General features: G+C 41.9%; 2 protein-coding genes across 2 annotated transcripts; both read right to left on the bottom strand.

Moving 5' to 3' along the window:
• Positions 1 to 164: 164 nt before the first annotated feature.
• Positions 165 to 10,400, bottom strand: pabpc4 (poly(A) binding protein, cytoplasmic 4 (inducible form)). Its single transcript, XM_088300384.1, has 15 exons — positions 9,860 to 10,400; positions 6,113 to 6,306; positions 5,624 to 5,739; positions 4,699 to 4,838; positions 3,540 to 3,634; positions 3,316 to 3,453; positions 3,131 to 3,226; positions 2,781 to 3,050; positions 2,325 to 2,412; positions 2,115 to 2,210; positions 1,207 to 1,337; positions 1,032 to 1,122; positions 814 to 944; positions 604 to 722; positions 165 to 510 (listed from the first exon to the last, which is right to left on the bottom strand). Exons 1-14 carry the CDS (start codon positions 10,050 to 10,052, stop codon positions 621 to 623), a joined length of 1,881 nt encoding a protein of 626 aa, XP_088156510.1. The 5' UTR covers positions 10,053 to 10,400; the 3' UTR covers positions 165 to 510; positions 604 to 620.
• Positions 10,401 to 11,783: 1,383 nt separating this feature from the next.
• On the bottom strand, positions 11,784 to 14,484 carry zpcx (zona pellucida protein C). Its single transcript, XM_088299537.1, has 9 exons — positions 14,105 to 14,484; positions 13,926 to 14,035; positions 13,602 to 13,675; positions 13,352 to 13,523; positions 13,184 to 13,286; positions 13,020 to 13,105; positions 12,692 to 12,780; positions 12,009 to 12,618; positions 11,784 to 11,844 (listed from the first exon to the last, which is right to left on the bottom strand). Exons 1-9 carry the CDS (start codon positions 14,435 to 14,437, stop codon positions 11,823 to 11,825), a joined length of 1,599 nt encoding a protein of 532 aa, XP_088155663.1. The 5' UTR covers positions 14,438 to 14,484; the 3' UTR covers positions 11,784 to 11,822.
• Between the last annotated feature and the right edge of the window lie 97 nt (positions 14,485 to 14,581).

Below are 14,581 nucleotides of genomic sequence, written 5' to 3' on the forward strand. Positions count from 1 at the left end.
AAACTGCCGTGTGCATTATTTGATAAATATGGACAATCTTACAAATTTAAAAACAATTTTTTTTTTCAATATTTCAAAAAAAAAAGGGAGTGATGGGGTTGGGTCCCACTACAGCACATTTGAATCAGAAGAAACACTTCACAATATCAAATAAATCAAGGCTGTTAAAAGGATATGTCATCTCTTTATTTAGAATACCACAAACCCATCAAAACAAGATGAGATGCAGAACCCCACAATTTCTAATCAAACATAACACTTTCAAGCAAAGAAAAAGTCGGTCATTTTCCTTTGTCCAAGTTGTTTCTTGAGGTCTTCATGACTGCATACTGTTTGGCAAGCAGTTTATTAGATAAAGAAAATAATTACCTGTCACTTTCTCTTAAATTATTTAAGTACATTTTTAAATGACATTTTACTTTTTTTTTTCCAGATTTTTTTTTCCCCTTCAGAATTGTTCTAAACTTGTTTGGTTTCAGTGTAGCGTTTCTCTCCACAGCCCAAGATGCTCTGAAACACACAGTGACCCAATTTGTCAATATTTCGGGATGTATAGACAATACAGTCAGTGTGAATAATATAATCTGAATGTGTTATACATACCGTTTTGAATAAACCATTCAGGAAGTGGTAGCAGCACCGGTATTAGGCATGGCGCCTACTTTTTGAGTGGCATCTTTCTTAGCTTGGTGGGCCTGCAGCACTGCAACAGCTTCTTCCACCTGTATTAGCAAACACAACAATGAACATGGAGCACAAGATTCCAGATGAATAAAAAACAACATCATGGAAGAAATACAGGAAGTGACGCACCTTTGAACGCAATGACTCATGAGATTCCAGCATATGTAGCAGTTCCGAGTTGTCGATCTCAAGCAGCATGCCCGTGATCTTTCCTGCGAGGTTGGCGTGCATGGCCTGAATCAGTGGGAATAGACGTTCCCCTATTCGGAACAAAGAAATCGCATTAAGGAGAATAATCAACATAACAAACTTTGAATATTTGAGGCTTCGAGGCTACGGATTGTTACCAAGCATCTGCTTCTGCTCCTGTGGTGGTGCTGAAGCTAGCATTGAAGCTGTCAGCGGTTCCTGACCCTGAACATGCACAGCTGGCTGAGTCTGGAGGGGACAAAGACAAACATATTTACACAACTTGTCATGTAACCACATTTTGTTCAATGAGATGAGCTGCTTCGATCGTACCTGCTGTAAAGCAATTGGTTGCACTACTTGGGGATTGGGGTTGCGCACACCAGTGGCGTATTTGTAAGGCGGCATGGTCCGGGGACCTGGTACTCCCATGGAGGGACGGGGACCAATGGTCTGGCCGGAACCTGCACAAAAAGAAGGGAAAAAAGTACAATATAAAAATCCCGACATCCATTCTCAGTTCTACCTGAACTGATTTACAAAAAGGTGGCATGTGCAAAAATGGTCAAACAAGCAGATGTTGAAGTTGACCTACAAGAACAAACTGGGAGGAACCAGGATTGCCAAATGTGTAAGCGCTTTGTGGGAAGACTATATGCAAATGCATGAATATAGCACCCCCCGTGTGATTTATTGAACCTGAGACGAGACTAATTGCGGTGCCAGCATAACGTAGGCAAAATGAGAGAAAGCAATGAGAACATTTTAAATAGTGTTTGAATTTTGGGAAAAAAATATTATTGGGAAAATATTTTTAAAAATATTGGGACATATCTTCTATTCAGAAATACAATTTAAAAGTGGTCAATCTAAGGCCTCACTCGAAGCCAGACACAAGAGGGAGTCATGCTATAACACCTGACAAAACCATGATAATCGGTGCTTGCCTCTCCCAGAACAGAGTTTTTAGCATGGTGTCCAAGTTTTAAATGCAATGTTACGCATGATGGGCACAAACGTGTAAGGTACATCTAATGTTAGATTAGTCCTCTTTGGCACACATAATTTGATACTGTAGGCGACTTGAGCTAACCCGTTATATGGCTGTGACCTATTTACTCACTTCTACTTGGCCTTCCCTATCTCTGGCACTCTCTGTGGAGTCGCTCATTGTTACATCTTACATTGTTATGAAAGAACACAGTATAGCACATGCTATTTTTGGATCATTGTAAGCCCACCTCTCGGCCCCTGTGTGTTGCTGTTCGGTGACATGTGTCTCAGGTTGGTACGTGGACCTGGTTGCCGCAGTGAGCTGGGCATCCCCTGGAAACCACCTGAGAGCATAAAGACCAATAACGGCATTGGCAAAACCATACTCGTATATCTAAAAAGGTTGATTTAAGTCCATTTAAAGTGCTTTAAGATCTGTGTTGTTGTTACATGCACACCTTGACCCCGACCACCTTGTTGCCACCGAGGATTTGGTCGCATTTGGGCCATCTGGTTGGGTGCGTAGTAAGTCGTTCTATTCTGGGCCTGATGAGTAGAAGAAAATAAAAACAAAACGCAAAATGAGTCTTTAAAAAAAAACAAATATTGCTATTTATTTTTAAGACATTCTACATTTAGTCAACATCACATGTTAAACCTGAGCATGTTTATGTTTGTGTTGCCATTTTCTTATAGGTCACTTGCTAATTGTGTAACCTGGCTGTTTAAAAGAAGCCTCATGACGAAGAGCGGCTCTTCTCTCCTGAAATTAATTGCAACACTGATTGCAAGAAATTAATAGCAGTCAAACTCGAAATTAAAAAAAAGCTACGGACAACCCTTAAATGTATCTCTTTAAAGGATAAAAGTATGGCCTCCTAAACGCGCCTAAGTTTCAATTTAGATGCTCGTACCTGAGGCATGGTTGGCATGAAGTAGCCACTGGTGGGTTGGAACTGATTAATGATGGCGTTGGCCGGCATGGCCCTCATGCCCGCGATGCGTTGCATGTACTGGTTGGTGAGATGGGCTTTACGCTCCTCTTTGCGCTGAGCAAGAGCCACGTAGAGCGGTTTGGAGCCGACGATGCGTCCGTTCATCTCTGTTACTGCTTTGGTGGCCTCCTCGGGGGAAGAGAAACAAACAAAGCCAAAGCCCTTGGAGCGGCCTTCCTCCAGCATCACCTGACGAGGCAGAGGCAGTGTGGTTAATTTTTACTGCACCTACAGAATAATCATATCTCATCTCTTTGGAAATCTCTCACCTTGGCACTTGTAATGGACCCGAAAGGTGAAAACTCCTTACGCAGTTTTTCATCATCTATGGTGTCATCTAGATTCTTGATGTACAGATTAACTCCCTAAATCCAAAGAATATCAGTCATAAACAGAGTAGTTTCGAAGAAATTTTAACTCAGTCATGCTTATTTTATCGCCGAGTCCTGCCAACCTGATAACGACTTATTCTCTCTTGTTTCAGCATCTCAAATTTGCGCTTTAGCTCCGCCTGCCGCTCCATTTTCTTCTGAGCTCGTCCCACAAACACAGTCTTGCCGTTGAGATCTGTGCCGTTCATGTCCTCCACAGCCTAAGGATTACGTTATCATCATCAGAGGAAACACTTGATGAATAAATACACAAAAATTCGACACAATTTCATGAGGCCAAAAATACCTTGTTAGCATCCTCGTGCTTCTCATAGCTAACAAATCCAAAGCCTCTGGATTTGCCAGTAGGGTCTGTCATCACTTTCACACTGAGTGTTTTGCCTACAGAATTAAAAGGCAATTAGTGAAAGGCAGTACACTGACCACACAAGGGACACAAAGCTCCGTATCAAAAGACACTGTAAAGTTAAGATTTGTTTCTAAATACTTTTGACATGTTTAAAGATAACAAGGTAAGATTGAGAACAATATAGTACGTGAATGTGGAGACACAGCAATAAATACATTTTCACCATTTCACTTTTCCTAATTATTTGAGCGTCGCTTAAATGGCATAAGCAACCCCGCAGTGAGAATCTTTATTCATATAAGTAGCTGGCACAATTGCGAGATTCACATACCGAGCAACATTGCCGGAAGCGACTTAAATGGACCATCGCAAAAATTACTGTCGACAACTCTTCGTTACACATAAAGCAATTAACCTTCGACCCATATTGGACAATTGCCATGAAAGAAGCGGGTGGCCACACAGAAGCATCAAAAGCGGAAACAAGAGTGTCGCTATTTTAGAGTGTTGCTATCTTGAGAGGTTATTAGCAATGAGCGATTGACTGTACTTGTCCACTTCAGCAACAAAGACTCAGCGCTTTGCTTTCTAGCCATATACAATATACAGATACTTTATATTTGACGGATAGATCATTTTGGACCATTCTGTTTGCAAATTTGTGTGAACTGTTTTCTGAACGTCACTTCCTGTTACAGTACGACTGTGGCCTATTGCTGGAAGACAAATCCTTAAAGGTTGGATGAGTTTGCTGTGGAAGAAACTGAAAACCCTGCACTCAATTCCATCAAACACATTTGGTATGAATGAAATGGAAAAGAAATTGTGAGCCAGGACTTGGGCTTCATTTATGACTGGTGCTTATACACAAAATAGGTCCTAAAAATTGACGTTAGATTTTCCACCAACGATAAGGTTTATAAAAATGTTGACTATTTAATCTCCATCTCACCGATTTGTAAATAGTAAAAAGTAAAAAAGCCACTGATTAACAAGCTCAATGAATAGCATGTTCATTCGATAAGATGCTCGATGGCGTGTGAGTTCACACAAAGGTTGCAGCCAAATAATAAGAAATACAAAGTAAAAATATTACCATATTTGTCAAAAAGCTCCTTAAGGTGCTCATCATCCATATCGTCACCAAAGTTCTTGATGTAGACATTTGTGAACTCCTTGGCTTTGGCGCCAAGCTCGGCCTCCCGCTCCTTGCGAGATTTGAAGCGACCTACAAACCTGAAGACGGAGAAAGAGCGATACACGCTCTTTTAAAACAGCCCAGACTGATCTGGGAAATCTCACCAGGATCCAACACTTTACAGTCTTATTTTATGGACAGTGATTTATACCAGCTGAAGATCAACATTGACCAGACCAACCACGGAAAAGACATCATTCACAAAACACAGCTACACATCATCATCGCAGCCGGGGCAAACATGAAAAAATACATTCCAGTGCTGTTAATACCACCAGAGGCATATGCTGGCATGCTTGACAGTGACTACCATCAGTAGCATCTTGGTCCAACATGAGGATGACGTTGATGATGAGGATGAAGAAGTGGATGGAGAGGGGTGGAGGTAGAGGGTCTCACAGAACAAAGGAAAGCTGAGGAGGACCAAATGTTCTCATATATACCTTGCTATGTTGACCTCTCCCATTCTGCCATCCAGTATTGCATTCCTGCATTCGATCCATCACTAAAACACACAAGCGTGGTCATACACACAAACACACTCAGACGGGTAACCAGCGAGTGCACTAATAAGGCTGCAAGAAACTGTTTCTGGTAGAAAAGATTTTAGTTGGTTATTTCTTTCTTCACACTGAAGCAAGAGATGAGCTTATTAGGCATCATTTAGTCAGCAACTGGAAAAAAAACAAATACGGTGAATTTACTACACACAGATGCACAACAGAACGGGTAAAGCTTGCAAATTCCGCACAGAACAAATCAGGCTGACACACCAGAGCCATTGACGTGACATTCATCGTTTATGGAATGATGAGACACTCACACCTTGCGGTCATTCAAAAGCATGCCGTTCATTTTCTCAATGGCGCGGTCAGCAGCATCCTGGGTCTCAAAGTGGACGAAGGCGTAGCCCTTGGAGCCATTTTCATCACACACCACCTTGAGGATAGTCAGGAAATATAAGTGGGTTCAAGCTAGAAAATGTGAGAATCACTCATGTCCTTTTCTACTTCATTATAGACATTTAATTAAATGATCTATTCTTGTGAAAACGTTACTTCCATGCTTGTGCTTGGCGAAGGTAAAAATTTGCCTGACCAAATGCATAGTTGTGGCACTGCATCATACGAAGAGATATTTTTAGTGCTTTATTTAGCAGTTAATCCAAACATACTAGCATACTACAATAAACCCCAACAGTGTTAAAACTGTCGTAATGGCATGGACTGGATTGGAATTGATCTCCTGTATGTAAACATGACATTATATTGATCTATGTACAGTACGGTATATTTCCACATAGAAACTCTACCTTGCAGGATAGGATGTTTCCAAAGGCAGAAAAGGTGTCATAGAGCGCTTTGTTATCAATGGACTTGTCAAGGTTCTTGATAAAAACGTTGCCCACTCCAGACTTCCTGAGGGAGGGATCTCTTTGGGACCACATGATTCTGATTGGCTTTCCTTTCACCACATCAAAGTTCATGGTGTCCAAGGCTCGCTCAGCTGGTTTGGGGGGAGGCACACACACGGAATAAGGGTGCTTGTTTATATAGAAACACTGGTTTGTGCTGTTGTTAAGATGTTAGTGTTGAGATTACAGGTCGTATAGAGGACACATAGTTTAATAGAGTGGTTTCTAAACTTGTTACTGAATCCCGCAAGTCATGCATTCATTGAACTTTGTAATTGGAAAAATCAAATGTGATGTGTTCAATTCAAAACAAACGTACATGTTATGTCAATGGCAGAAAAAAAAAAATGAAGCTCATACACACAAGCCAAGCAACACATAAACAGTGTGTGTCCTTTGGAACTGACTCACTTAATCCCTGATTCAGGACAACTTTAAAGCATCCCAACTATAGACATACACCTCTGTTTTCGTCTATCTGAAAGAATTTTGTTCTTGTCATTGCATTTTGTGAAGCGTGGGTCTGCAAAACCCTTTGGGACTCTTTTAATTAAGGGCTCCATAAATAAACTTGGAATGCAGCCTTCCTCCGTCCCTCTCTCACAGTTCAGTTAGAAATAATTTTAGGTTCAATACATTCGTATCTAATCCATAAGAACGTTGCATTTTTTAACATCCATCTATCCATTATCGGCACCGCTTCTCCTCACGAGGGTCGCGGGGGGTGCTGGGGCCTATCCCAGCTACCTTCGGGCAGTAGGCGGGGGACACCCTGAACTGGTTGCCAGCCAATCGCAGGGCACACAAAGACGGACAAACATCCGCGCTCACACTCATACCTAGGGGCAATTTAGAGTGTTCAATCGGCCTGCCATGCATGTTTTTGGAATGTGGGAGGAAACTGGAGTACCTGGAGGAAACCCGCACAGGCACGGGGAGAACATGCAAACGCCACACAGGAAGGCCGGAACCGGGATCGAACCCACGCCCAATCCTGTCTCTCACTGTGAGGCCATCGTGCTAACCAGTCGGCCACTGCGCCACCGGATTTTCTCAACATTTAAGTACAATTTTACTTTAATTTGCAGGAAATTTAAATTTAAATCTTATACGTTGCTGCGGTTTACTATAAACTATTCAAGAATAAAAACAATCTCATATTTGCAAGCTACAGTATTTTATAGTTGGTCATCGAGAGCCAGGTACTTTTTTGGGTGGTACTTTGTATAAAAAGTATGAGATTCACTAGATCACAAGCATTTGAGGAAATAATGGAGTGTATGACTTCACAGCAAACAGCAGAGGTCAGGGGGGCCCGAACGGGTCGCGGGCCGACAATTTTTATGAATAAAGACAAATGCATTTATTGTATCGCATTTAAATATCTTAGAAGCTAACGCATTATTTCATGTCTTCATATTACTTGTGCTGACAAATATTTTTCAATGAAGGAGAACTTCTACCCCAAAAAATCCTAGAGAGAGAGGGGGGTGTTTGACACACAATCTACGAGCAGCAGGAAAAAGTGTGTGTGTATACAGTTTAGTTGGTGGGCGTCTGAGGCAATGTGTGAGGGTGAGGGTGCTTGTCCCAGAGGTGCTGTGGTAATGCTCAAGCTGGGAACACATGGGCCTCTTCTCTGCTTCAACACATGCTGTTGGCCTCACAATGGCACAGTACACTCGGCCTCTGATAACCCCAGCAGCCGCAAACTGCGGTGTGAAGACGACATCTGTTTGCATTAAACACCTTCTGTTACGCAAGATGAAATCACTTTCTGCTGCATGGAGCTTGTTGAGATTCGACTCTATCATCTGACTCTTAACATAGGACAGGGCTCCAAAGTCCATGTGGTTATATAGGCCTAACATGCTTTTGTTCGGTCACTCCACATTAACACACACAGAGGCCAGGCGGCCCTGCAAAAAAAAAAAGAAAAAAAGTCTGGTAAACAAAACAGAGGCTGCCTTGCGTCTGCTGGCATCAGCAGTTTGGCTCGCAATTGTACTTCACAAACCGTATATTCAGAAGTGTGTGATAGCTGTCAAACATGGCTGGCGTTGACACATCAATCTTGGCTTTAAAAAGGAAATTATTCTTTAGTACAACAACAGTTCATGTTGTACACTTTAAATGAAACAATGTGAGACGAGAATCAAACCGAATGATGAACTTCTCTCTCATTTTGTCTCATCATTTCTAAGAACTTATTAAAGCGCCAGCAGGGTTTTTTTTTTTTTGCAGCTTGGAGAGATGTTCTATATTTAGAGAGGGGTCCTCAGAGGTATGTGCTGGCATGGTGTGTGCGTGGAGAATTCGCCACCATTGATGGGGAGAGACATGTAAAGTGTGGTAGAAAAGATCCAGGACTGGTGTAAGGAAAAAAGTATTTCAAAACCAAACTACGAGTTTCCGCCTTCAATGTGGGCCAGGCGTTCAACATACAGGGAGAGCTTGCTTCATTCAGTGCGTGAGAAGAGGCGAAAATTTTCATCATGACAACGTGCCTGTTCACAAGGAGAGCACATCGCTGTGTTGGAGGGAGCTAACTCCATAGTCACACGATGGGCCTCTGTGTCATTTTTTTCCATCTCCCTTTTTCAAGCTCAATGGGGTTATGGAGGAGACCCGTTTTGAAGATGAGGATGACGTCCAGGTGGCTGTGACGATGGAGCTGAAGAGGATCTCGAAAGAATCCTTATAGGAGTGCATGAAGGGGTAAAAGAAAATGCTCGGAAAATCTTTTGGACTCCAGGATTTCTTTGAAGGGAAACTTGGGAGTTTGGATTTAAAATAGTACTCAGTTAGAATGCTTGGCAGAGCAACACCAAGTTGAACTCAACAATCCTCCTTCAACAAAACAGTTTGACCTTCCACTAAAACTACTCGACGCAGTCTTTGTCAACAAGTCAGACGTTGGTTGTCCTTTAAAAGCAGCAAACATGTCACTCAGACACGTGCGGGGACTACGTGGAATTGCTCAACAGCTACCATCCCCCCTGGAACACAGTACACGCCTGACAACAAATGGTGTCATCTCATCAGAGGCTCATCTTACAGTTCCTGACCAACGACACCAAAACTTCTGGAAGTGAGCCAGTTGTGAGTGATTGCTCTAGCGCCTTTTGGTTACCGACTGGAGCACAGATATGTTGGGACAGGTGTTCCAATGAAGCCTGATACAAAGAATCTTAACCGCCCCCCATTTTCCCACCACCACACACATTGTAACCAACCACCTGACATTACTGCTCAATCAGTATCCATGACGGTCAGTATAATAAAAGTCACATGAGAAACAAGGATGACTCTCCAGGCTTTGGTCAACTCCATCTAACTATTTATCTATGAATGAACAGAAGATCACAGAAGCAATGTGGTGGCCCAGTTGAAGTGATCAAAGCATCAAAGACAGTCGTGGTTTTTTTTTGTGAGTGTCAAAAGCGACCCCATGTACAAAAATCAATGAAAAAAATCTATGGGTTAAAAGACCAACACTTACAAACGTGCATTTGATATTGAACAAAATAGATATACTGTCCTTTGAATGTTAAATTAATATTTACGGATTGACATTGAAGCCGAGTGTTAATGTCATTCACGCTTGTGATGCAAAGAGCAAATAGCGGCTTTTTTATTTCTTACCGTCAGCAGGCTGGGAGAAGTTGACATAAGCGTACCCCAAGGACCGCCGGGTGATCATGTCTCGGCAGACCCGAATGGACAGCACCGGTCCGGCTGGGCTGAATTTCTCGTACAACATCGCCTCCGTGATGTCGGGGTGCAAGTCGCCAACGTAAAGAGAAGCCATCGGATAACTCCCGGTCGCTGTGTTCATATCTCGAGCGTGAAATTCTTTTCAAAACGTTGCTATGAGGAGCAATTGATCCGAAACGTGCGCGTTCAACCACCTATGGCAAGGAACCGCTTTCAAAAAATAAAAAATAAGATAAAACGAAAAGATCAACCAAAAAGAATATTTCTTTTTAAGACCGCAGGTCTCTTTTTTAATTTTGCAATTTTTTTTCCTCGTATATTTTTTAATTTAAACACTTCGTTTCTTTTTATGAAGTTTTTTATAATTTTTTATATTTTTTTAGGTATTTTTCAAAGTTTTTCAAGAACAGTGAGTTAGACACTCACGGTGGTTTTGTGGCCGTGGAAAGAGACTGCATGGGGGCAGCATGGGTACTTTATACACGGTGCGGTGTGTGGAGGAAATGGCTGCAGGGTCAAACTTGGGGTAGGAGGGGAAACACGCCACTGCGCATGCGTAGTCTACAGAAAGCGCGTCCCAACCATATAACTAGATGTCTCATTGACCGTTGCCACGATAATTAAAATATTAAATATGTAATTTGTTGCGATATTAATTAGATCCTTAAATGTACATGTGGCGGTTTTTAAACACGTTTACATTCAAATCCTTCTGAGAGCTGTTCCACACTGCTTTAATGTGCCATCTTTGGGAAACCTGCAGTTAGTTAAATAACTAGCAACATAAGAATACGTGTATCGTAGTGTAAAATTGTAAATGGGCTTCGTTACAGGGCATGTACAAAGTCAGCAAAAGTGTAAACATTTTTTCTTTGAGGGGTAATTTTTTTTTTAATGACCAACCATTTTAATGCCACGCACTTGTCTCTCCACTCAAAGCAGCAAATGAAAATCTTCGCCGATGGCCACAATTTCCCACACCCAACAAGGTAGCAAAGTTGACGTACAGCGCAGCACCCTTGACGGTACCCAAGTACAGCTTATTTATGATGCCAAGCACATAGCCCAGCTCCCAATAGCGACACCTGAAGGCACTTGGGGCACACAACAGAGTGGTATGCATGTTAAAAGAAATACAATAATGTACTTAAAAAATTTTTTTCGATGCGATTTCACAGGCCAGTTAAGAGTCGAACAATATAGACAGGGTATTTGCAATATGTATAAGCCTTCAAGTATTTTCTCCTTTAACAGTCTAAATAAATGCGTTGAACCAAGTATTTAAATATTCTCCAGTAGTATTTCAGGGCTTTAAAGTTTAAACCCAATCAAACACCATGAGCTGTTTCAATGACTGTCGGGACTCTTAAAGTGTGGTCCTTGCGGGCCACCAGGAACACAATTTTTGCGACCCCCGTTGTAATATAAGCGCGTTACAGGTTGAGTCTGGCCCTTTAAGAAAAATTGCAACATGGGAAACTGAGTGCTTTAGTTCCGTGCCTTGCCTTGCCTCTTGGAACCGACGGCTTTTCCACTCAGTTATGTGTGGCGTGTAGGAAGCAAATAAACTAAGTGCTATGAGACGACGTATGCCTGTTCCGCCTCTGTACTACGGTTAGGAAATCACTGGAAATAAGGAACACGTGTACACAAATCTAACCCATTTTAATTTTGTTGTGGGACACGGTGATCATTGCCACCAAACGGATGCTTGTAGATATCGCTTTTTGGTTTTTATAAAGTCGATTAATAACAGTCCAGTAATTAAAAAAAACCACATAGTGGCATTTCTTGTAATGCACTTACTCTCACCACAAATTAAAATCAACCAATTAACAAAAGCTACAAACAGTGAATGGTAAATATTTTTAATATGCTTGGAGAGTTGCTGTTACTCCACTTTGTCCATGCTCCTGGAAATGAAGGAAAGACAAATGGAACCATAAATTAAACATCCTACAAGAAAAACAAATCTCATCAACCCCATTAGATTATGGGCAGATAGCCAGTACTGTGATTGGTGATTGCCTACGCAAGTATTAAAAATGGGGAATGAGGGACTAGCAAGATCAGTTACCTCAACAAATCCAGGAAAATGGAACGAAATCCCCTGCGCGCTCGCCTCCGTTTACACTCAGGTTTATCCATTCCAAGTGCTCCAAAAGGACCTCCATCTTGTGCTACTACCGCTTCCTCATATCTTAGAGTTTTTGAGCCATCAGCAGTTTTAGAAAACTGAATTTTAGAGCGAAGTATTGGCTGTGCATAGTTTTTCTGCTCTTGGCGTTTCATAGCTTTGTCATCACGCCACAGCTCATCTCGAGCCTCCACGTTCAAAGGCTTGTCTGGTCCAAAGTTTGCACTTTGACCTTTGGTATCATCATTTGGGTTTGTCTCTGAATTCAGAATGGGAATCTGGAGCTTATTTAATGCAACATCACTTGCATCGTTTCCTCGTTCATTCTGTGCTGGTAGCACAAGTGTCAGGCTGGAGACCGGGTCTTGCTTCACAACTACGACAGCACTTGGAGAGGGCCACTGGAATTCACTTGAGACTGAAGTGTCAATCACACCGTCTTCCTCTGGTATGGCAGCATCCGACTGCATAGAGTTCAAGGCTGCTTTTGGAATAGAGGGGGCTCTTTGCACTATGATTAATGGACCAGTGCTGACAACCGCCTTAGCATCTGTCGAGTAAAGTTGGATTTAGTCTAAATTTTGTGGCCGTTTTGAAGAGTTTACTTTGTTAAAATAACAGACCTTCTTCAGAAAGGTGCTTGACAGAAAGGCCTTTACACTTTGCGTTACAGCAACGGCACACCTCCACATTGCCACTTAGCTCCTCCCATCTGAAACAAAAATTAGGCACATGGGCGACGGAAGGGGTGGAAAAAAATTAAAAAAAAAAAAATTATTTCCACAGTGCTCCAGAAATGGCTAACTTTCACTTTGGTTATTTATCCTCCATTTAAACAATTGCAGTATAAAGAACAAATTTCAGCCAAATAGTGGGGGGTAAGAAAAAAGGAGCAAGTTGAGGCACATGTCATTTAGAACAGAGACCACTGTCATGCGATTTAACAAATACCTTGAAGTGACCAAATCAAAGTTGCAGGATTTAGAGCCACTTGTTATCCCAATGTCTGAGACGAGCACACTACAGTGGATGTATATCTTCAAAATCGGTCAGAGAAAAAAATCACAGTGTCAATTAGGACAATAGAAACTGTACAATATTTTAATACAACTCACCTCTGAAATCAAGTAAGTTGAATTTAGAGCAAACTTCACTTCTGAATAGTCCGAATCAAGGAATTGTATGAATGTATAACGAGAACCGGATGGGGCTGTGCACCTGCAAAGAGCATTAGCATCAATTGAACAAATCTTTTTGATAAAGTGCAGTTAACTGCTGCCCACCCTTTATTCATGATGATTGCATGTCGGGGTTTAGTACGAGACTCAGGAGATGAAGAGATGAAGCAGGACTGGATGAAGAGCTGCTGATGAGGACTGATTTTTGCAGACACTTGAACATTGATGATTTGGCCTCGCATATAGACGTTAGACTCTGCCGCACTCGTCCATGACGCTGCAGGACACACATTACGTGCTGAGGCGTTCAATGCAGATTTCGGCCCCGCTCCCTCCCAACCTGTACTGTACTCACGATCCATTGCTTGTATGCTGAATTGTCTGCTTTTATCAGCAAGTGTGTGGTAGGCCAGGTTTTGTTCGTTTGACCTGGAAGAAACTTCACTCACATTTGCATCCGAGAGGGTATATGCAGATTTCGCTTAAAATTGAACATCTACACTGAAAATATAATCTACTACTTTGTGCGCTTGTAGTTGATCACTTTGTGCAATTACAAATCCCTTGCAGAACATATTAACACATGCATACAAGTTCTGAAACTGAATCACAAAAAATTGTCACAAACAGGAAAGTGTTGACGAAAATTGTAAAGTCAAGCTTTGCATGTATACGGTACCTATTTGGACTACAGGAAAAGTGCACAATAGAAGGCGTGAGCCTCGTGTTGAAGACTTTCCTGGGACTGAAATGAAGAAAGTTGGAGAACACATCCAAGCCCATCTCCATCTGGTAGACGACATTGATTCAGAAGCTCATTCAAACCAATTAAATCAAAATCAGATTTTGTCAACTCACTTCATGACTTGTTCCACATTGATCATATCTGTAAGTGAACATCAGCTGGCTTGGCAGCTCACTGTTGCTATAGCAGCCATCACCCAAGTGGATCTCATCACGGTTGAGGGCGACATCACCAAGGTTTTTGTTCACGAGAACAATTAGTTCAGTTTCGTCACAGTAAACCTGTACGGTCTTCACGATATCAGGCAATCGCGCTCGCCAGGGGCTGAAGACATTGATCATGTTATATGGAAAAGGAATAATATTCTGGAAAGAGATAGCTTCTGTCCAATGTATCAGCAAGAGATGACCTACAAATAAAACCAAAACTAGCTCCAGCACACCCATGGCAAAGCTCAAAGTGGATGAACCACTCTAATGATTGTGGAGCACCAGGTGCCATTAATAAGTGTCAGCAGTGAGGTGACAGCTGCTTCCTGTTAAACTAATCAAGTTGTATGTTGCATTTCTGATGGGAATTAATTGGACACC

This window comes from Idiotropiscis lumnitzeri, chromosome 1, assembly GCF_059441095.1.
Source record: "Idiotropiscis lumnitzeri isolate Australia: NSW breed Sydney's pygmy pipehorse chromosome 1, RoL_Ilum_1.0, whole genome shotgun sequence".
Taxonomy (NCBI): Eukaryota; Metazoa; Chordata; class Actinopteri; order Syngnathiformes; family Syngnathidae; genus Idiotropiscis; species Idiotropiscis lumnitzeri.